Source organism: Anopheles funestus, chromosome 2RL (genome assembly GCF_943734845.2).
Source record: "Anopheles funestus chromosome 2RL, idAnoFuneDA-416_04, whole genome shotgun sequence".
Taxonomy (NCBI): domain Eukaryota; kingdom Metazoa; phylum Arthropoda; class Insecta; order Diptera; family Culicidae; genus Anopheles; species Anopheles funestus.
In genome coordinates, this window is record NC_064598.1 from 24,620,602 (window position 1) to 24,642,503 (window position 21,902).

At 43.4% G+C, this 21,902-nt stretch overlaps 1 protein-coding gene and 1 long non-coding RNA gene across 30 annotated transcripts in view; both read left to right on the forward strand.

The window, feature by feature from the left end:
* LOC125775215 (polypyrimidine tract-binding protein 1) overlaps positions 1 to 21,902 on the forward strand; it is a 308,123-nt gene that overhangs the window by 175,883 nt on the left and 110,338 nt on the right. For 2 of the 28 annotated variants that reach the window (XM_049445773.1, XM_049445775.1), the window contains exon 1: positions 8,948 to 9,436. The exons of 22 other annotated variants lie outside the window; for them this stretch is intronic. In XM_049445773.1, coding sequence (XP_049301730.1) covers positions 8,966 to 9,436 — 471 coding nt within the window. In that variant the 5' untranslated portion in view covers positions 8,948 to 8,965. 4 more of the 28 variants (XM_049445774.1, XM_049445777.1, XM_049445778.1 and 1 more) reach the window with 3 other exon arrangements.
* LOC125775232 (uncharacterized) lies at positions 1,696 to 7,857 on the forward strand. 2 transcript variants are annotated; one of them, XR_007421157.1, is made up of 2 exons: positions 1,696 to 3,142; positions 3,664 to 7,857. It is a non-coding gene; the product is annotated as an uncharacterized LOC125775232 (long non-coding RNA). The 2 variants fall into 2 exon arrangements; XR_007421156.1 differs by having other exon boundaries at positions 1,696 to 2,802.

Sequence of the window (21,902 nt, forward strand, 5' to 3'; positions counted from 1 at the left end):
ACACACCTTCACAAAAGTCGCTATGTCACATTCCGAAGAAATGCCTCCAACAAATGCTACAGACTGGGGAAAGTGTGTCGCAGGAAGCAACAAGCTTCGCTTGTTGCTCAACATCAGTCGCTTGTTGCTTCAAGCTCGATGCTTTTTACGCCAGAAAAAGCTCACCCTGTTGCTGGCAGATCCTTGTCAACCTGTTGTTGTGTGCAAACGCAAACAGGGAACTTGTTCATAGCGTGGTGAGCTTTCAGTGTCGCATGGGGAAATTGCGATTTCCACATCGAGGTTCGAGTTGCGAAAGCTTTCCACACCGTTGTCACACGATGACGGTACGCTGATAAGAAACATTTCCCACCCCTCTCATCGAAACGGGGGAGTTGTGAAATGATGATGATGACTGTGGTGGGGATTTTCGATGCCACGGCTAGCTGTCCTTTTCCACGAACGATTTTTCACGAACGCGTGCTGTCGTGCAGTCGTTTATCTAACCGAAGTGTGGAAAATTTGCCGTTTGTGTTCTCGGTCGTATCGCGTTCGTAAGCGCCATTAGTTCGGATGGAAACAGGTTGGTTCGGTATGCTATGATATCGACATTACATGAACAGCGGGTTCGGATTCGGATTCGCCGAATATCTGCACACAGGTGTGTGCTCTGTGTGCGCTACAAGTGTTTGTAACAGTGTTCGTCGGTAACGAGTTGTTTCGGGGGCTTTTTTATGGTATTCACTTTTCCGTATGCTCACCTTGGCTAAGCGGTGCAGGTACTTTACAACAAATCGATGTAAGTGAGTACCACATAAAGGTACAGTTTACCTGAAGTAATACTAAGATTATCAATTGGATGAATGCTTCCATATTGAAATATTTTTAAGATGTAATATATGTAAATGTTTATATTACATTTTAATTATTTATTTATGTATTAAACTATTCATTTATTAAATTTTATTTTTTACGTAATTTTTTAAGTATTTATCGATTAAGTTACAGATTTAAAAAATTTCAATTAAATTGGAAATTTTAAAATTTTATTTTTATTTTTCTTTTGTATACGAGGACTATCAGTCCTCATTTACGCGTCCATTTTTTTGGTTAAATAAAAAAAAAATAATGTAAACTTTTTTTTGTTATCATACTACATGAGTTATGTTAAGTAATAATACAATTAATATTTCATTTCTCAAATTTCTGTAAAACCAGCTTGATTTTGTGTTTTCAATACCTGAAAATCTCTGAAAAATATTTCAGTATGTTAAGTTTGAAGCAAAAAACACAAAACCCAAACCAAGCAACGTAACGATCATTCGATTGATCGAAGACGAGTAGCATCTTCTTCGTGTAATTATTCATCCGGTTTCCGGTTTTTTTCCCTCTTCTACATTTCAATTCGCACTCGCATACCAGACTCTTGCTTTTTGCGTTTGCCTCATCCAACGTTCTGTGTGATCTCCAAATGATCACCCCTGATGTACCGTGCAAAAGGCATCATCCTCCACAGGGGTGAGTTCTTGCCGTGAAGAAAGAAACTCAACCACTCGCGCCCCCATAGTAGCTCATGAATGCGTTTCTGGTTGATACTTTGGCGGCTCTCCCTTGCATCGGTTACGGATTGTTCGTCAGTTCACTACACTCACCCAGCGGAGGTTCCTTCTGGTCGGGTACATAACATGTTTTATGCATGGTATAGACCAAAAACAAAAAAAAAAAACAGCGTGTATGATCCCCCGCAAAAATCTACTGATTGCAAAAGCTATACTAGCGAGAACGTGCGAGTGAGCCGAATCGCATGAAGAACCCTCATTCCGGCTCGCTCGGCTGAAGTTCTCGTTCTCGAAGGAATTTTCTTCAAACCGTATGCCGTAAAGGCCTCGGCGATTCGGCGCACTGGTAGGCTGGTTTTTGTGTGTGCGCGTGTGTGTGTTTGCGCTTTCCGTTGGTTTGACGGACGGGGGGTTTCGAACTCTCCGTCCGAGAAAGCGATTGAGATGTTCTTATTGCTCGTTTGCTCACTCACCCTGCTCAAGATGGTGTGTGCTAGCTACCCCGTTTCCACTTCCGGAGTACTATGCTCCAACCTGCGTGTATGTCTCCCCATCCCCACATGCTCCACAACCCCTTTTGAATGTTTTTGGGTAAGTGTATTTGTGTGCTGCTTTCTCACTTTTGCTCATACCACCGTGCTGGACGTTTTCGCTCGTGGAACAAAGAGCAACAGCTTCACACCGCGCGCGCATCATCATCAACGCCACCGTACCGCGGTTATCATCAACAGCATCATCATCATCATCATCATCATCATCATCATCACCAGCAGCAGCAGCAGCATGATTAGCAGCCAGCCAGCTTATTAGCCTTGAAGGCGGTGAAGGAGCGAAAGAAAGAGCGACGGTTTCGTTCGATCATCGCCACCATCGTTCGGCAACATGTTTTTCCATTCGGTCCGGTTCTCCACCCGAACGGGCGAGAGGACGCACCGACGACGTCCGACTAACCGGGGATATCGGGTTCGGGTTCCCGGGTTCCGCCGTGTTCGGTCGGGCTTCGCGCTCGCAGTACATATCTTTTATGTATTTATGTTGGTTGCGTTCTCTGCCGTTTTGTTATTACCTCGAAAAACCAGTCGATTTCGTTTCAGTCTTCATACAGTCTTCGCTTTAACCCGTTCCAATCTATCCGCCGCTCTCACAGTTATCAGTATACAACAAAACAACAACAATAACAACATATTAATATCTTAACAAAAGTTTGTAACACTAACGCGCGCCAGTATCGGTCCAGCAATCGCATCTTAACAAACGGTTGAGTGTACGGATGTTTTTTTTCTTTCTTTCTTTCTATCAAACGACCGATCGGTACTTAAGAGTTGCTGGTTTTTTTTATTGTTTTGCTTTACTCTTACTGCTCTTGGTAAAGTTAGATCCGGAAACAGGGAATTTCTTGCCATTGCTGTAACATCCACAATTCGTACGATCGCAGCATTCAGATCTTTAGTGTGTGTGAGCGTGTGTGAGACTGTGTTTTTATCGCCCTTCTTTTCTGCAAAAACAGAAATCTAAAGTTGAGCTTTAATTCTTACGTTTTTTTGGAACCGAAAAAAGCGATCACACAGTTTCCGTGTGTGTGCAACTTTTTTTTTGGTGTAAAGGTAATGCGATCATATTCTAGTTGCATTCTGCTCACTGCTTACTTTCTATTCTCAAACACCTTCTCTGGCCCTTCTCACCTCAACTATCTCCCCCAGACGAGGGCACCCTTACACCCTTCTACGCAAAAGAACACTATCCGGTGCGGGCGGTTTCCCGCGTGAAAGATAACTTTCCCGTGTGTGTGTGTGTGGTGGGAAGGGGTCAACAGAACGAAAGCAGCGAAAGATTCCATTGCAGAAGATCACTCGCAAGGGCTCAAGTTACCCGTGGTTTAGTGTTGGTTCGTGGTTTGTTTATTTTCTGTCTCGCATTCCGACTCGAACCCGTTCTCCGGTTTGGCCGATCAGCGTCGATCGCCGCCGTGGATAGTACAGTATATCCGCAGCTAGCTGCATTTGTTCTTTCCAATTCTCAACCCCTTTTGTAACTCTTTATCTCATCTACTCTTTCTCTCTCTCTTTCTCTCTCTTTTTCCACTTTTTTTTCGATCGTTGTTTCGTGTTGTGCGCGCGGTTTCTAGCATTCCTTTCAGTGCGTGTGAGTGCGTGAACGTCTTCGTCGTGAAGGTGCCGCATTGAAACAGCGTGAGTGTTGTGTAAAGTGTCGCCTGTGCGTCTAAGTGTTTCTCCACGTTTCGTGCCAAAAGTTTCGTGCTCCGTTTTTCGTACCGGTCACAGCCACCTCCACCCCAACACACCACACCTCCTACCATCCCGCGGAGCGTTTTCCCCTTGTTGTCGGTTGTTTGCTTAAGTAAGTTCTGTTCATCCTATCGTTCGCGGAAGGAAGGATTCACGATCCTCCGAGTGCAAACCTTAAGTTATACACCGCAGAAAGACATCCAGCGGAGGGACCACGTACGCCCGTTCCAGCGCATCACTGTGCGTTTCTTTGCGTGCGTGTTTTATGGTTGAGTGAGTGTGTGCGTGTTCGTAGTGGTGGTACGTCGACATAAAACATCCGAGAGGAGGAGACAACAACGTATAAAAGAGAGGGGTCGAATCAACCTAACCTGACACAACCAGAAGCTGAAGCGTTCCCCAATAAAAAAAAAAAACAAAATAACAAAAATCCCTTCACGAATTCACAACACAAAGTCAAAGGGAGCAGCAACGTGCATAACAACGTGCGGACGCCCTTGCGTGGTGTATCCCTATTGTGACCCGCCTACCCTTTTCACACGCTTTTCCTCCTCCGAGGTTCCCGAAACCCCAAACCTCCACCAGGAACCAAGTCCCCTCCGGCCCTGTATCAGAAAACACGCTTACCTTGGTCCAATCACAGACAAGCAAAAAAAAAACACTCGCGCCACGTATACCGCGGTGTGGTTGTACGGTTTGGGTCACGAACGTTTCGCCCCGTTAAAGCAAAAAGGACGCGAAACCAATTGGCGGTACAAAGCAAAACAATATCATATATATACGGGACGAAAGCGTTAAGTGTGTAACAGGTTAGTTTTGACTGGGTTATGATATGAGACCCGCTTGCTGCTGCTACTGATCGCACTGGAAAAAAAAACTTGCTGGCGAAGAAGAAAACATAATCCAATTGCCACAAACTTCATTACGAAAGGGGTCACAACGGTTCTCTGAGACTCGGCATCCAGGATCATTGCATACGTGACGCGTTTAGGTTCTCTTAAAGAAAAAAAAACCACCCAAAACAAACCCGAAACAAACATTAAAATTACACCCCAAAAACGCTTGATCGCTAGCTTGATCGCGCTCGTTCGTCCGCGTTTGCCAGACGCGCTTTGTGCAATTTACACACAGGGGTTGAAACCACGTTGCCGTGTGAAGGAAAAACGTGCGGACGGGGTGGTGATATTTTCAACTGCAAATCATTCTCGCATTCCTTCCTGTGTGTTATTTTTTGCGAACAAACCACACACACACGCCCCAATAGCTGCGTCGTGCTTTTTGGGCAATTTTGGAATCATTCGCGTGTACACTCCTGAGTGTCTGTGTGTGTGTATTCTTCAACTTCTTCTCTGTTGTTGTTGTTGATAGATAAGAAGACGCTAGCGAAAAGAAACGAAAGGAGAAGCAAACGGGTTTAAATAGAAGAAAGCAACAACCAAAAAAAAAACAAGTCAGCTAATGAGCGGCTAGAGAACGAAGAACGTGAAGTCTACCAAACAAATCAACTAAAAACTTTTAGAGAAAAGAAAAAGGAAGAACAAAAACACAAACATAAAAATCATAAAGAAACATATCAGGAAAAGTAGCAGGAAAAGAAGGGAGGGAAAAAAAACATTGAGGAAATAGACCGGGGAGCAAACGATCAAGTGGTGGAAAAATCGAAACCGAACCCAAAGCCAATACACACATATACACACACGCGGTAACGCTGTGGGTAATTGTCTTCTTCTTCTTCTTTCTCTTACACTAAGACCAAAGAAGGGAGAGTACGGTCGAAGATTCTTAGGCCTTTTGATGAGCTGGACGGTGGGCTATAGTTTTTCTTACTGAGCAAGTGTATGTGTGAGTGCGTATGTCTGCGAAGGGTGTGTTTAGGGTGTGCGACTAAAGAGAATTCCACCCCGTGTCAGGTGTATGTGTGTGAATGTGAGTTTGTGAGCGTATAAAAGAAACAAAAGGGGTGGAAAAAGGTAGACGGGCCGAAGGTGAAAAGCCAGAACTGATCGTAGTTGCGTGTTTTCTGGCTTGTGATCTTCTTCAAAGATCACATTCTCTCGCTCCCAAACAGCTAGATAGTGTGTGTGCATGATTACGCTGAAGAAGAGCAGTTAAAAAAGGAAGGTGTATGAAGGGTGTGAGGTCGAAAGCATAAAGCCAAACAAGCAAAGGAAAGAAAAAAAGCGGAAACAGCGCTACAGGGTCAGGTGTGTATCAGACCAAACCAGAGAGATATATCTACGCAATACAGCCAAAGCTTGAAAAAGCAACTCAAAAAAAAGGTGCGAAGGAAGGTACAGTAAGACGAAGAAAAATAAAACACACTCACACGACTCGAACCAAAACGTTTGAAAAGCAGCAGGGTTTGTTGTTCATTTTAAAGGTTCGCATCAGAAGACGGTGTATTTTACCTACACCCGGTCAAGTCGGCAAAGGAAAAGGGCACATACACACATAAGCATAACAACGTGTCCGGGTTGGTACGAAACCGACGAGTGAAGAAAAATCTTCCTCTGACGCGCGGCATTACTTCATGATTCCTCCTGCTTTTGGGGCGTGCGTGGTTCGAATCGAAGATCGTCGACCGTGCAGACAACCCGACCGAAAAACCGGTTCCAGCCATAATCAAAAATAATTACCAACCAATACAACCCGGTTTTGCCTCACAAACACACCGGTAACCGTTTGCGTGATCTTTCCGCTTCTCGCGCGTTGATGTCGGTTTGATTCTGTGGATGTGTGTGCTATTGCGTACACAACACACCGGTTGATCAGCAGCACACGGGGCACGGTGTGGGTTTCTGTTCTGTTCTGAAGTCGTCTTTCGTAGTCGTCTGTGGTAGCGCCCTGGTAAAGAAGCGGACAGAGCGAAAGACGTGTACAGCGGAACGACTCTGCGCGGAAGTTGAAGATCATCAGAAGTAATCCCGCATCCATTCGAACCCGTTCTACTTGTACGGAACTGCTCGGTTGGTGTAAAACGTTTTTTTTTGCGATCGGGACAGATTTTTGGGTGCAAAGTTTTAACTTAACCTAACCTAACCAACTTGTGAATCCTTCCGCACAATTGGCGCGTGTGTGAATTCTCCCCGAATAGCCTGTTTTTTTTCCAAAGACGTGAGTGTTTGTATGAGTGCGTGTTTCGGTTGTGTGTGGTGTGCTGGACCTGAAACGATCCAAAAAGGCAGGGTGTGTATTCGTGTAGGACGACGTCACCCATCGTGTTAATACGTCAGGTGTGACGACAGGTGTATAGGAAACAGTTTTGTAGAGTAATTAGCCAAAAGAAGAAAAAAACTGAGCCCATAGCTTGTAGCGATATAAGAGAGATTGGTGAATGCATCTAGCTTTACGATAGCGTACTATAGGTGTAGAAAGCAATTGTGCGTGGCAAAGTTTAGTGGTAAGCAAACTACTCCTTAGATAAGACAATCCAGCGTGATCAACCCACGCGAGGATCGACAATCAAAAGAAGCGCGTTTTGACAATCATCAAATATATCAAAGGCACTTTTGACGTACGTGTCGGTACTCGAAACGGTGACAATCTCTAGACTCTATACTCTACGTACCAATCTATAGACCTAGCGCGAGAGCATCCGGTTCCGAGACAACTGTACTTGTTTCGACTTTTGTATCTTCTTGCGATCGACAGAAGATCGGTCGCTACACGAAGTTGAGACTTTTGGGGCTATTGGGCTCGTCTCGTAAGGTCACTTTCGACAATCACGGTATAACCACAGTCGTGTTGTGCTGACAATCTCTAGACAATCTATATCTCAAGTAGCGAACTTTACACTGTCTTTTTCACTTTCTATTGTGGAGTGTTGGAGTATACTCCCGCTCTCTTAGTAATAAAGCTGTAGGCTCTAGTCTGTAAGGTAAGAAGGAAGATCAATTATATAGAGAAATTTTTGGAGTGCAATTATAAACCAAAACGTGTCTAGCTTTAAGGTTAGTTTTCCCCTCCCTCAAAAAGTTGTGAACGAAAAGAAGAAGTAGCGAATTGCGCCATCTACAGCTCACAAACCGGGTTGTTTGGTGTGAAGAGAATCTAAAGAGTTACAGTGCGCGTGTAAGAAACAGACAGGAAGCGCTAGTGTGTGTGTGTGTTAGTGTTTGATTCTGAGGTGTTGTTTTGCAAACGTAAGACGAACGAGCGTTCTCTCCCGATCACCGGTTGAGAATTCCGTTCCGTTAGAGGCGAAAAATTCACGTCACCACCACGTATTTCCGGCCGAGTCCGATCTTTTGTCCCCCCTTTTTACAACCCTCGCCGGCAGCGGCAGTAGCAGCAGCGGCAGCGGTCTCCGCGTCCACCGGTCTCGGTGCGAACAGTTCACCTTCCGCGCTCGTTCCGCCACAACCGCAGCCACCACTGCAACCACTAACACTCCCATCCATCGCATTACATCATCCTTCACATCCTTCCACCGCTCCCAACCAGAGCACGCAGCTAACAGCAGTAGCAGCAGCAGCAGCAGCGACCGCGTCCCTGTACCAACATCAATCGGTCCCGGGTCTAGTGAGTGCGAACGACCTTAGTCAGGGTAATTCGGGTGAGCCTGCGAACACGTCCACGAACGGACCTTGTTGCAGTCAGCAGCTGTGCTACTGTGGACACTGCTACCAGACGCAACATCAGGGCATCTTTCTGTCCACGGCAGCAGCATCAGCACAGAGCTATCCGCATCCGGCACTACTTGCCCAGCAGCAACACCAGCAAGTAGTCGTTGGACGCTACACGGACATCCACGGTCTTAGTACGACCGCCAACAGTAGTAGCAGCAGTAGTACCGATCTGTACAGTCACTCCTCACCAACGTCCGGTACCGGTGAGCTTGGTTACTATTCTACCAGCAGTACCGCTACCACCACGACCACACCGTACCATCACACGTACCCGGCTCCACAGCTGTTGAGCCACCATCCGCATCATCTTCCTCCTCACCATCATCATCCACTGCTAGTGCAGCAACCATTTCAACAACTTGCCCATCAGCAACAGTTGCAACTCTATCATCACCACCACCACCAACAGCAGCAGCAGCAGCAGCAACAGATCCAGCATCTGCAGCAGTACTTCGACAGCAGTCACAGCAGTCTCAGCAACAGTAGCGGAAGCAGCATCGTCAGCAGCAAAACACTAAGCATGGTAAGCATGAAACACGACACACTGCACCCGATGGTGAAGCCGCCACCTTCCGCCATGTCAATCTTTCTGCCGGATGGTGTGATGGCGGCCACGCCATCACCATTACCGCCAGCTCGATCGGTGGGGTACCACCACTATGCCAACGGGCAGATCCAGGTCCAGTACGACGATACGGAGGAGGAAAGCTACTGGCGTTCGGAGCTTTCCGAGCTGCCGTTACTGGTCGGTGGTCCGCTGCTGCCCTACCAACGTGAACCGGTGGATGATCCACTCCTACCGCGGCCATTACCATCGTCATCCTATCCTGGCACCTGTACCGGTCCACTATTCTCTGTCTATCTTAGTCCCATTACACCTACTACTTCTACTACCGCTATCTCCACCACTATCACTGCAAGCAATGCGACCAGCTCCGCTACGGAGGTACTCGCGTGCGGTAGACACTATTGCACCAATTCCCGCACCACCATCATCACCGCTAACACGACTCATCCCGCTAAGGTACAGCATTATTGGCAACCAGCACGTTGCTTCTTTCACGTTTTCTTTTACCACTCTGTATCTCTCTGTTCACATATAACTTTTACCTCATCTTACTTGTCTTTCTCTCTATTTCACGTTCTTATCATTCATGTGTTGTGTACTCACTGTTGTTGCAGATGTGTCACACGAAGTACAACTTTTGAAGCATTCTTTACTAATCGATCTTTATCTGGAAGACCGCAGTTTAAGTGATGTGTATATTTTTCGGTATATAAGCTTATAAGTGGCACTGTAAACCTCAAGCATTCTTGTCATTTCTGGCATTCCTTGGATAATGACCTGTATCAGGAAAGTCAGTTCTGTCGTACGGGAAGAAGTCCGGACGGGATTTGATACACGAATCTGTCTTGTAAAGACCTACGCCGCTACCTCCTATACCATCAAGGGACGTCTTTTTCTTGGGCTCCTAAAATGTATAAGCTTCCTAGACATCTGTATCCGAACCGGAACCGAATAGCCAATCTAGATCATGTATGACCAGAAGGATTTCATGAACTTTTTTTTCGCATGATACAATGGAATAATACAATTATGTTTCAAGTATCACCACTACCAGGAGGAAATTCCACCATTCAAGATGGATTGAATAAGCAGTCTTCGGTTGAAGTTGTAAATTAATTACGATTGGTTTTAGAACCGGCTACGGACTGATATACTACAGCCCCATTGTATATCCGTACTGACCGTTTCCTGGTGTTCGGAACGCCGGGTTTGTTACATACAACCCGTCGCAAATCGACCTGCGACCAAAGCGTGCACAAATAGCACACACACGCACATACACATTCGGTTCGGTTGTTCAATTTATAACCGAGTAAACCACAATACCAATTCTCCATATAATCTCCTCCATCAGGCTGCAAACAGGCATACCGTGTTGGTTTGCTGTTATTGTCGCCCGGTCAACGGTGTGTGTACGATAACCGTGTAGTGTGGAACCGTTCAATGGTTGTGTTGTTTATTTATCTCGAGATAATTTGTACCGCCCGAGTCCTTATGAATTGCTAATCAGTTGATTAATTATTTCCCAATCAGGGCAATTTGTACACACCCGCTGGTTTTAAACAGCAATCGGGATCGGGAGTCCCAGGATGGTGCGTTTGCATGCGGAATGTGCGGTCTATTGGGAATTACAAGAAACGAGCAATTTCTTGCAAAAGATCGATTGTATAATGGGTTTTGTCAATAAAGCAATGATGTGGTTTTAAACGTGTCAGTGTCCTATATTGTTACGGCTTTTCGTTATTTTGTGGATGCTTTGCCTAATTAGGTGCGTGAAAAGCACACGAAAAGGAGTGTTAATTGTGGATGAACTATTTGGGCGAGAGGTAGAAGGATTTTTAATGCCGGAAGCATGGAAGGACAAAGGAATTGAAGCTATAATTACGAGATATATGAGTTGTAAGATGAACTCATTATCGTACAGCGAATTAGATTCGCCAGGCTCCGGTGGGTTGGTCATTTCATACGAATGGAACCGGAAATTCCAGCCCGTAAAGTCTTCTTAGGTTCTCCCCCGTGTCCAACAAAAAGTAGACGGCACACGACCGTGAACGGGTTTGCACAGGCCATGACTTGATAACAATTTGAGAAAAGAAGCGGAACATTGCCTACAGATGTATGCTGTTTTAAATTGTAGTTTAAATATTGCAAGATTGTTAAACACTAATTATTTACTTATTTAACACTAAAACTTCCAAGCGTTTTAAGCGTTTTTAGTTGACTGTAAAAACGCTTACTTGAAACTCAATTTCGAAGAGCTGATCTATACTTTTAGGTGCCTTGCAGATCGTACTATAGAATATTTGTGTAAAAATCATTCATCAATTATTTTAGTAATGTTAAACCTAAAAAAAGTGATGAAAATGAAGCGTTTGAATTAAAATTACTGGTCCGATAGGTTTAGTGTCAAAACAATTTCTTGCGTGCTCAATAATTTCGTCCGTGACTTTTCTGGAGTTAGTCTAATTTACATTTGATTCAACAGCTTAGATTTGTTACATTGTTTTTTTTTTTAATTTTGAGGTTTGTTATTTTTCGCTGTGAATGTGTTAGATTTTGAAGTTAAGTTATTGCGGTATGAAGCAATTATCAATGGCTTCATACACAAAATAAAATCTGTTGCAATCAAACATTTACTTTCTTCCCGCGAATGCAGCATGAATGTTTCATTTTTATTAATGTCATTTACATTAAGTGGAATTCTACTGATATTAGTTTTAACACGTTTTAATCATTGAAGCTGTATGCAAGAATTAAATTTAATTCTTCATTGTTCTAAACGATCCATTTATACTGTTTTCATCCAAAATTCCTTTTATTGAGGATTCGTTGAAATGAACAAAAACAATTTAATAAAGCTTTTTTCTTAAAAACTGTAAATTCTTGCATTGTTTTCCACTATTAAACAATTTCATATGTATACATTTTGTGTGTGTGTGCCTGTGTGGACAAAATTGGAATTTATTGACCAGCTCAAATATGCACGATTACAGTCTATTTCAATAGTGTTTTCAATTGAAATTTCGTGGTTTTCCGGTTTCAAACCACAACATCGTTCACAACCATCAATGATGCAATCGCGGGTTTATAGATTTTTGTATGCATTTTCTCATTGTTGAAAATTGACCAACGATAAAAAAACCGACCGAGATTCCGTCGTATGGTTTGGCTGTGGTTTCCGCCCTGTTGACGAAGCGCTGTAATTTCCTCCTTCATTCGAAAAGGGAAAAATGAAATTTGTATGTAAAATAGGCTTAGCGCAAGGTGGACCAAATAGCCCGATGTCATCGTCCAACAATAATATGAACCAAACTAGCACTTCAACCGGTCGGGGTGGCTGGACTGGTTTTGCAAAATATTCGCTATAGCTTTTAATTAAAAATGATCGAGAAATTTCACCATTTATTAGCAAGATTCCAATGCACTTTTCCTGCACCTTCACCGGCTTGTAATGTGAATACCGCAGTGCCTTTCTCGCCCGTACTCATTTTAGTTTGAACGATCCGCTACTAAAACAACGTGGGTGAATGAACATTGGCAAAAAGGCAGCACGATGAATGATGGGCCTCCTGTGGATTGGTGAGCGACAGGAAAATGGTCAACCAGATGGGTACAGTCCCTTTTCATTCCACCAATGCATTGGTGTACCGTGTTCGCAGGTGTTACGGGGTGGGCCAATTTCAGAGGCTTTTCCAATATCAAATTAATTAAACTAACGCATACGTTTCTGTGCTAGACGACCCCACCGTGTTCGTCCCCGTGGTGTTGCCGGAAAGAAAGAAAAGGATGAAAACAATCATGATGGCGGTGCAATTCGAGTTCGTAGATATTCCGTACGTTGCATTAAAGTAATTGCCTTTTTCCACACGAACCGATTGCGGACAGTTTTTTGAGGAGCAAATGTACGTATCAACTGCACTTTGTGATGCACTTGAGGAAAGATAATGGATGTGTAATGTTGAAATCATTATAAAACTATGAGACACCATGTTGGGTGTTTTTACTAACGCTTTGCGTGAAAAGTTTCTTTAACCTTTAGGCTTTTCCAGGAAAATCCTCGAGCGTAAACGCTAAACGAACGAATTGTTTTTGTGTTTTATATACCTTGGAAATATCCGACATGCGCCATTTTAGGAAAAATATAAATTTTACTACCATCCTTCTGGTATGTTAATAGTGCAGACCAGTGATTTGCTAAATAAACTAGAAACCAACAAAACCCCTTCTTAGATCCTGTCATGTCATCGCCAATGACGACCGTCATTGCATGATATAGAGAGACCGCAACGATATGTGTGTCCTACAACAAAAACACAACTAATGGTTCCGATTTCTCACACCGTTTCGAACGTGCTCCGTATGAAGTTTCGGTGCATGGCCTGGATTTGCAGCACAGTAGTAGGTCCAGGTAGCCACAATTTCTTTGATACCACCGGGTTCGGTTAATTATCTAGAGTGAAGTAAAATATTTGGAAAAATCCATAAGGATTGCTTCAATAAACGAAGTGCCTATTCTAAGAGGTAGGGTTCATGTGCGTGCGTATGATGTTTTATTCACCTTCTCGTACTATGGTGCAAAAGCACTTGGACATCCCTTTTTTGATGGCCGGTGGTTTTTTGACCGTGGAACGTGCATCCGACATTTGTGGAAAGTGTTGAGAGCCAGTTTGCTTTGCCAGTAGCGTCTATGTGTTGATGGGCTCCCGAGGTCGTTTTTAAGGTTTTATGGTCGTTCGTGGCCAGAAGCAGCAGTAGAAGCAGGATTGAAGCATGGAAACACCCGGTTGGGGGAAAGGCTTTAGTGGTAGGCTTTGGGTGATTATTTCTCTCATCGTCGAAAGCCACACTGTGTCTGTGTGCATATTGCCCAAACCTGTACAAGAAGGATTGCGTCTTTGTCGGCTACGTCTAAAGTGAAATGCCTTTAAACACCCGATGGCTATTTTCCGTTACGGGCACGTTTCGGAAAAGCGTGCGCTCGTAAACACACACGCCTCCCTTCCTCCCTCTCGATCACACAACCCAACGAGACACCATCACGGTGGGATGGTCACTAAAAGAGTAGCAGATTTCATGCTTGCGGCAGCATGAAAAGCATAGCGAGAGAAAGAGAAGTTATGTGATAAAATCTTATACCATGTCGTCAACCAGCTTACCAGCTTCACTACGTGGTGTGGAAGCTTGATGGTTTGGATATTGGGCGGTTTGGGCATTAAACAAATATGAATGACAAATTATCTTACCCCCCGGCGCAGGTGGGGGAGGAACGGCAAAAGCATGCTTTGCAAGTCCATCCCACCGGTGTGGGTGGGGGTTGATGTGTCAAAGGTGCCTTGGCTGATGTTTATCCATTTGATGGCCGGTGCGATATCATCCGCTTTTCATTATTTTCCACTTTGATACACTTTAATGTGTCGCACAGCCTGTTGGGAGTTATTTTTGGGGGAAAGCAGATGCATTTTCCAAATTGAAGTTACTCAAAAAAAATGGCTTTAGTTTTCAATTCTGGAGCGTGGATTTACAAACTCATTAATTCCTTTTGTAGTTTTAGTCTTTGATTGATTTATCTCTTTTTGGAGAAAAATTGAACAATTTTTAGCTTGAAATTTGTTAAAATAAAGTTTAAAATATCATAATAAATAACAAAGAAATTTATTTTCTTGTCAACACATTAGCAACGTGTATCGTACGAACAAAGCTAACAATCAACAATGTTGATTGTGTCAAAACTAATTAATACTAGAGAATTGAATTGTCTTCATTACTGTTTGTTAATTGAACATCGATCGCTGTGGGAATTTGCACACCCAGTCACAAATGCCTTAGCCAATTTGCCTGAAATTTCTCACCCTCACATCAACCGCAAGCGTGAGTGCCGACAGTGCCGTTCAATCCTTAAAATCGGCTTTAAATCCTATCGTCCTGCTCGGTCGTATTTTCGTGGCTGCACTTTTGCTTCGGCTAGGAGCCGTGTCATTATCGCTGCCGCTAAGCTACCTCATTAGCAGCGAGCATCATCATTTCACTTGCGCGCGTATATTAATAATTGTTATGATGGATTTAACGCCTCCATGTTTGGTTTTGTGTCCGAACACACACTCATCAGCCCCGGGCACTGCTCTGCAGATCTGCATCGGCCTGGGTGCATACCGTGTTGCTTTACCCCACTCGTTGTTGCATCGTTCTGCTGTTGTTATGGTTGGAATTTCCGGCAAAGTTTATTTATAAAACACTCCATTCTGACACCGTATTCTGATGGCACGTTGCTGTTTCGTACACCATGCAACTCCCTCTTCTGATATCACCCCAATGCAAAAGGGTGGATTGGAATTTGTTACCCCTTTTGGGGATAGTGATGAGGGTGTCGTGCATCAAACACACACAAATGCACATTGCCTAACCGAGAACTCCCAACCGAAAGCTGCGGTGACGGTGGTTGAGTAAAGCAAATAATTAATTAAATGAAATTTTAATCTTTTATAAAGTTAATTAAATTCCACCAACCAACACACATCGGCTTTGGTGGGCAGCAGCAAAACTTCCTGACACACGTGTGATGGACTCACGTGCGGTGTGTGCGGCAGGCCTGATAGTGTGCCTAGGCCGGATAGCTAGCCACATGGTGTTTCACAACAAAATGGCAAAAAAAAATACCGATTGGAATGTTGCAGTCTCGATGCACACCTCACTTATGGTGCCAAATGGGAAAGAAATGTTTTAGAAGGATGGGTCGTTTCCGGATAAAATTATGTTCATCCGGATTTTTGTTTTTCTCTGTGCGTTGACTACTATACCGCACCGAAAGATAGGATAGTTACCTAACGTCGCCTAAATCGAATCAAATTCTTCAAACCGGTCCAGCAGTACCGAACGAAAGCAAATAAGCGATCGTTCTCTTGTACGGTTTTGAGTAATAATAAGTAAAGCTTCGTTCATACTGTTTTAGGGCTTTTCGCTTACTTAACCAGTAACCAGTTGTTACGTTGATGACTCCTAACCCCACTTTTTTCCTCTGCCACTCTCGCTATCTGTCGGGAAATTGCGATTTTAATTTTTCAATCTCAAGCCGGATGCGTTGACTGGCTGCCGTTCGGTGGCAGTGAAGAAAGGACACACACAGACACACAGTGAACCGTTCGGAGCTTCATTCTAACTGCAAAAAAAACCTGTCACTGTGTAAAGAATCACAACAAAGATACAAAACGATTCGCGGCTAAAGAGAAAAAAAGTAAAACCGAAAAATTGCTACAAAAAACCAAAATGCTGTATCGCGACAGTCGGTGGCAGCAGGTTTTGAATTGCGCCTACCACCCCACACAAAGATGTGGCACAATTTCCGTTCATGTGTACACAGTCTGTGTAGGGCCGATTTTTTGGTGGGGGCTGTGACACGATTGCGATGGCCAAAACGTGATACGGCACGATGAGTTGGTTGGTTTTTTTGCTGTTGCTATTTTTTGTGTCCTGTTCTGTACTTTGTTTCGATAGAGATTAGGTTGGGAGAAGTGATGGGGCAGCAATAACAGCAACAACGAAAAAAAAGTCTAACAAAAGCAATACTTCTGTAGAAGGAAATGAAGCAGAAAATTTAGGTCATAACCGTGAGAGGCTTCTCAACGATCTGTAACGAGTGGTGTATCGTTATTTTAACGATTTTCGCACGCTTTTTTTTTGGGGAGGGGGGGCGGAGTGCAGAAATTTATTTGTTTTAATTCAATTTCTCTTTAAAGTGTATTGTGGCAGGTTTTTTTTCATACATAAAATACAACACATTACACATACGAAAACACAAAAATTACAGCCCATTAGTGGAGACGCCTGGTGTTTCACGTGATCGGTAACGAAGTCGGCAGCTGATCTTCGTTTTCTTTCGTGTTATGGCTTTTCGGTAATCTGTCTGTACCGCTTTATTTGTGCTAATGTTCATATCCATTCATTCTCCATCAAAATATGTGCATGTGTGTGTGTGTGAGCATCCGACGATGATGATAACCTTTCTAAAAGGGAAAGAAAATAGCACCACCTTGTCATCTTTTTTTTGCACTCAACCTAATATCAAACACCCTTAGTTTAGAGCTACGATAGGAAGGCTAAGTGTACGTTGTTCTTGTATCATCCACCATTAACTTTGTGCTAGTGTACTTTTTTTCCTCGTTCGATATTTTCGTGTTTTTCTTTGAACGCTTCTTACACTTTCGTGGTTCGACTAAAGGCAAACCATACCAATGGGTGGGTGCTACATTCGTTCCCGGGTAATGGTTAGTCCATTAATTTCACAACCATAATCTAGTTCCGTTCATCCAACACACACACACACACACACACACACACACACACACACACACACACACACACACACACACACACACACACACACACACACAGACACACGTCCCCCGAGAAATGGAGCACCCTTGCGTGCCTTTACCTAGAGAGTGTAATCCTTGCGAGAATACCTGTTGGAAGAATAAGCCGTACGTGCTCGTTTCTTGCTATAATTTTATTTCCGTGTTTTTTCCACCTCCCTTCCATCCCCTATCGTTAGCTTTTTTTTAGGTAAACGATAAACCCCACGAAGGTGATTTGGTCAGTAAGCGTTTCGGTGTGGTTGGTGATCAGCCATTAGTTACGCCATTTCCGGTACTTGCGTTTTGCAAAAGGTTTTCGCGTGCCAAAAGCATCTTTTGCCGGCCCTGTACCTGTAGCTGTATTGAATGTGGAGAAGTTGTACTTCTGTAGTTTTTTTTTCCCTTTCCTTTGCCCTTCTAATGCAGCTCAGGTTTTTCTTCATAAGATCTGGATTAATTGAAATTTTATTGGCTACAACAACAAAATTCCTTCTTCGCCCTTCATGGCCCTTCTTTGCCAGATTCACCATGCAATACCGGTTTCGTTACGGCTGCAATTGCTTGCGATGTTTACCCCTTCCTCCCTCCGCCAAACCACCCCCCCCCCACCCTCTCCTAGGTAAGCTCCAATTTCCGGTAGAACTGCACTGTGGACGCTGGGCACGTTTCCGGTTTGTTGCATTCGCACGGCGTAGTAGCACGAGCTCTTCGATGGATTACAACGACTTGCCTCTTTATCTGCAGCACAGACAGAGCGAAGGAAAGGGGCGGAAGGGCTTGCGGGAACCATCTGCTTTGTACGGTTGTTGCATGCGAAGAGGGCGTTATTTTCACCACCCACCCGCTCTCTTAAAAGCGCATTATAAGCATCACCCTTTCGCTGTCTGTGTGGCCACAATTTGACGCGAGGTGCAATTTTTTCGCCCCGTTTCCTTCACGCTGTGGACGAAACTCCATAGCCTAGTTGGCCGGCCCATGCTTTATGTGATCATCGGCGAGCGCCGGTTGAGATCGGGTTAGCACAGGTGGATAATTAAAACAGCCAACCCAGCATGAACGAGATTCCATGTTGGTCGGTGCATCCCGATACGGCACACACACCAATAATCCATTCCCCACGCGATCCGTTTCGCTGTTATGCCGTACGGAGGGATTTTTTTTATATTTTCTTGTACTTTTCCTTATGCGTATTATTACGCCAAGCATGACTATGGTCTAGCTTTTGTTCCCATTTCTGGTACGATAGGACTAACCTTGTATTTTTTCCTAGTGCAAACCAAAACCAATGAGTGGAACGAAAGAAAGCTCCCACTATAATACCGGACCAGATTGTGCGGTTTTCAGTGCGAAATTGCTTGACTGTGCAACCGCAAGAAGATGCATCTGTCTGCCTGTCTGGGTGCGGAGGTTTTTTTTTCTCCTCGAATGTGCACCCATTACAAAATGCCACCGATATGCGTGTCTGCTTCGGTGTGCTTTTGCTTACGCTTAAAGCGTGAGCTATGGAAAAATGGCGTTAAAGTTGTGGATTTTATTACGAACGACTAGAAAATTAGCAGATCATTCCTTGTGGTCGTTCGTTATGCTGAGCTGAAGCATTTTCCTGTTTTGTTTCGCTCTCGTTATTTTTCACTGGAACTGGTAGTAGAATGTTAGTTGAATGAACGATACATTTCTATTGTTCTTACTCTTATGTTTTCTTTACATATTTTGCATACTAGGGAAGGTAGTGATAAATGATTTATTGGTGGCGATCAACTGGAATAGAGGAATTATCTAAAGTACGAGGCCATGACATGCCTTTTTTCGGTTACAAAATGTGTTCTTTTTACAGTTTATGAAGAAAGTAAATAAATGAATTTTATTTTATGGCATAAAAACAGCAATTTAGATGACAATGGAAAAAAAGCTTCACATAATTACTTAAAAATTGTTACACATTTTAAAACTGTTTTACACATTTTTAATTGTTTTATCAATAAATGTCTAAATCATATCATTAATTGAATTTTCTTCTCCTTTTTCTCATTATAGGTAAGCCGCAAATGCTCTTTAACTCATCTTAAAACAAATGGAAACAAGTGAAAACGGTTCACACACGGTATGATTTATTGGTTTGCTTTTATTTGTCAACACTTTTTTTTAAATCATTTTCCAAGTGGTGAATTTACGGCCATGTGTGATTAACAGACTAAACCAGATTTAACCATTGGGTGATTCATGCAAGGTAGAGACCTTTTTTTAAATTATATAAAACAAGACATTACTGTAACATTTTGAACCGTGCTGCAACATTTCACTGCCATCAATTTACTTTGGGAGAAAAAATTAAAAATACGAAAAAGAAAAACATTAAATTGCAAGCCATTTTCCCCGAACCAATTTCACCTTATTTCGTCAGAACGCGTGCAAAAATGTTGCGAGGTTTTCTTTTTTGCTTAGGGAAATGGGAAACCTACCGAGTTTTCCAAGTTGCTACACTGGGCTCACCATTTTCTGACCTGCCCATGGTGGTTTGCCGTTTCGCCCCCACCAAAAGTCGTCGACTAAGGGAAAGTCGTTAATTATGGGAAAATAAATAATTTCCAGCAACACCATCCAGGCATGGTTGTTGCTTGTTTCGTTTGTTTTTTTTTTTATCCCACCAAACTGGCGGGAAAATCGGAAAAGACCTGATGGAAAATTTTCGCGTCCAGCGGTCTGTTGGGAGGGGAGTGTCCTTCCCGTCTGGGGCTTTCTTTCTCTTCATGGGCCAAATACTTCGTTCCGGTACTGAGATGGTCGGATCCATATGAATTCGTCGTCCCATTTTCTCCATCCTCACCAGCCGACCGGTATATATTTCCTTGGTTTCAGTTTGAAAAGGTAGCTGTTATTTTTGTTTTTCCCACCTAGCAGTGTTGCAGTGGGTTGCGCTAGGAAAACTTTTACCCCGAAAACATAACTCAACTTTCACCCATCATAACTTTGGACGTTTGGGCGAGATGGATGCGTATTCGCGATCCTCAGGACTCGTTCACTCGCTCTCTTCACACTCGAATGGGAAAGGATCGGCCCTCGGCTCATCAGCGGGTTGGAAAATGGGTCGCGTACGGGTATTGTTTTTCTTCCACGGGGCTGTTGTTTTTCCATCAATGCGCAGCTGGCGTGAAGGACGACCCGTTCATTCGAAGGAGTTTCTTTCTGTTGGGTTCGACTGTAAGGGAGGGAAAGAAGGAAAAAGGTTGTGCGAGTCCAGCAATGTGCCAAGGGGAGGACCGTTTGGCCAACAGTCAAACGCAGGTTATCACCGAAACGCGTTGTGGAAGAAGTACGTGGTCGGGGGATGGTTTTCATCGTTCGTCCCGCCTTCAAACTGGTTCCATCCGCTAACTTCGAAAATTAACCGAATAATTTTCAATGAACCGTAATTTATTCAAAGTTTTCCACCTAAACTACCATTCCGGTTACTTACGGCAGGAAGCTGTGTTTACTTGCCTTTCATTAGCCGAAACGAAGGACGAGTGAACAGGACACAGCAAGGCGTAAGCTGTTTGTCGAATGCTTGTTTTTCCCAGTGGTGATGATAGATGAAAAATCAATGTACCTTTTTTCTTTTCTGTTTTGTATTAGAGAAAAAGAAAGCAAGAAGTGTATTTTTCTTCCAATTTCTATGCTTCCGTGCTTTGGTTATCAGTGTGCGGCGAAAGAAAATGTAACATACAGCATGAATATACCACGCGCCAGGGACAAAGTTTTGGCTGTGGCACGTTTAATTATTCAACCGATCGTAATTTCAATCCCTGTTTGCAAAGAGTTGTTTATCACCTTTCTACTGGGGAATCCGTTTTCTACGCCCCTTTATGTAATTTTTTTTTCTGTAGCGTTCTGTTCTACGTTTACAAAACAAGTAAATATGTAGCTTGTTTGTTTGTGATTTTGAATAGGAAATCCTTGAATTAGAGTTTTATTTGTTTGTATTTTATTTTATTTTATTTATTTCATTTCCAATCAAAATTCCCAATGGTAAAGACCCAAACAATGATGCTTAGTTGTGGAACATAGTTTAAAACCTTCTTAAAAACCAAACCAAAACAAAAAATAAAAATCAATCTTAATAACCTTTCCAAAACATGGACCGATTTTTCTCACTCCTCTCCCATTTTACGTGTGGTTTTTGGTTGGCCATTTTGAAAACATGGCTAAATGCATGGTTTCCATGTTCGGTGAATTTTCGCTTCCGGCTTTCCGGAAGTATGCTAGAAACCAGGTAGAAACCCTGTTAAATTAGCCCCCATGATAAAGATGGACGGGATGGCGTCCCCCCACACTCCTTCTGCAATAGTAAGGGGGCAGCACCTGTATGTTTAAATAAATAAACATGCCGTATAAATTATGGTTTTTAATAAATTTTATAATTTGCACATTTGGTTCGTCCCGTTTTGCGCTGGAAAATGGGAAGTGGTGAAAATGCACACGTGTGATTCACACATACACACATTGAATTTTGGGTTGTGTGTGTGTGTGTGCTCCGTGATGGTTCTCATTTTTAATGCTTCCCTTTCTCTGTCCTATATCGGTATCCCCGTAGAGTA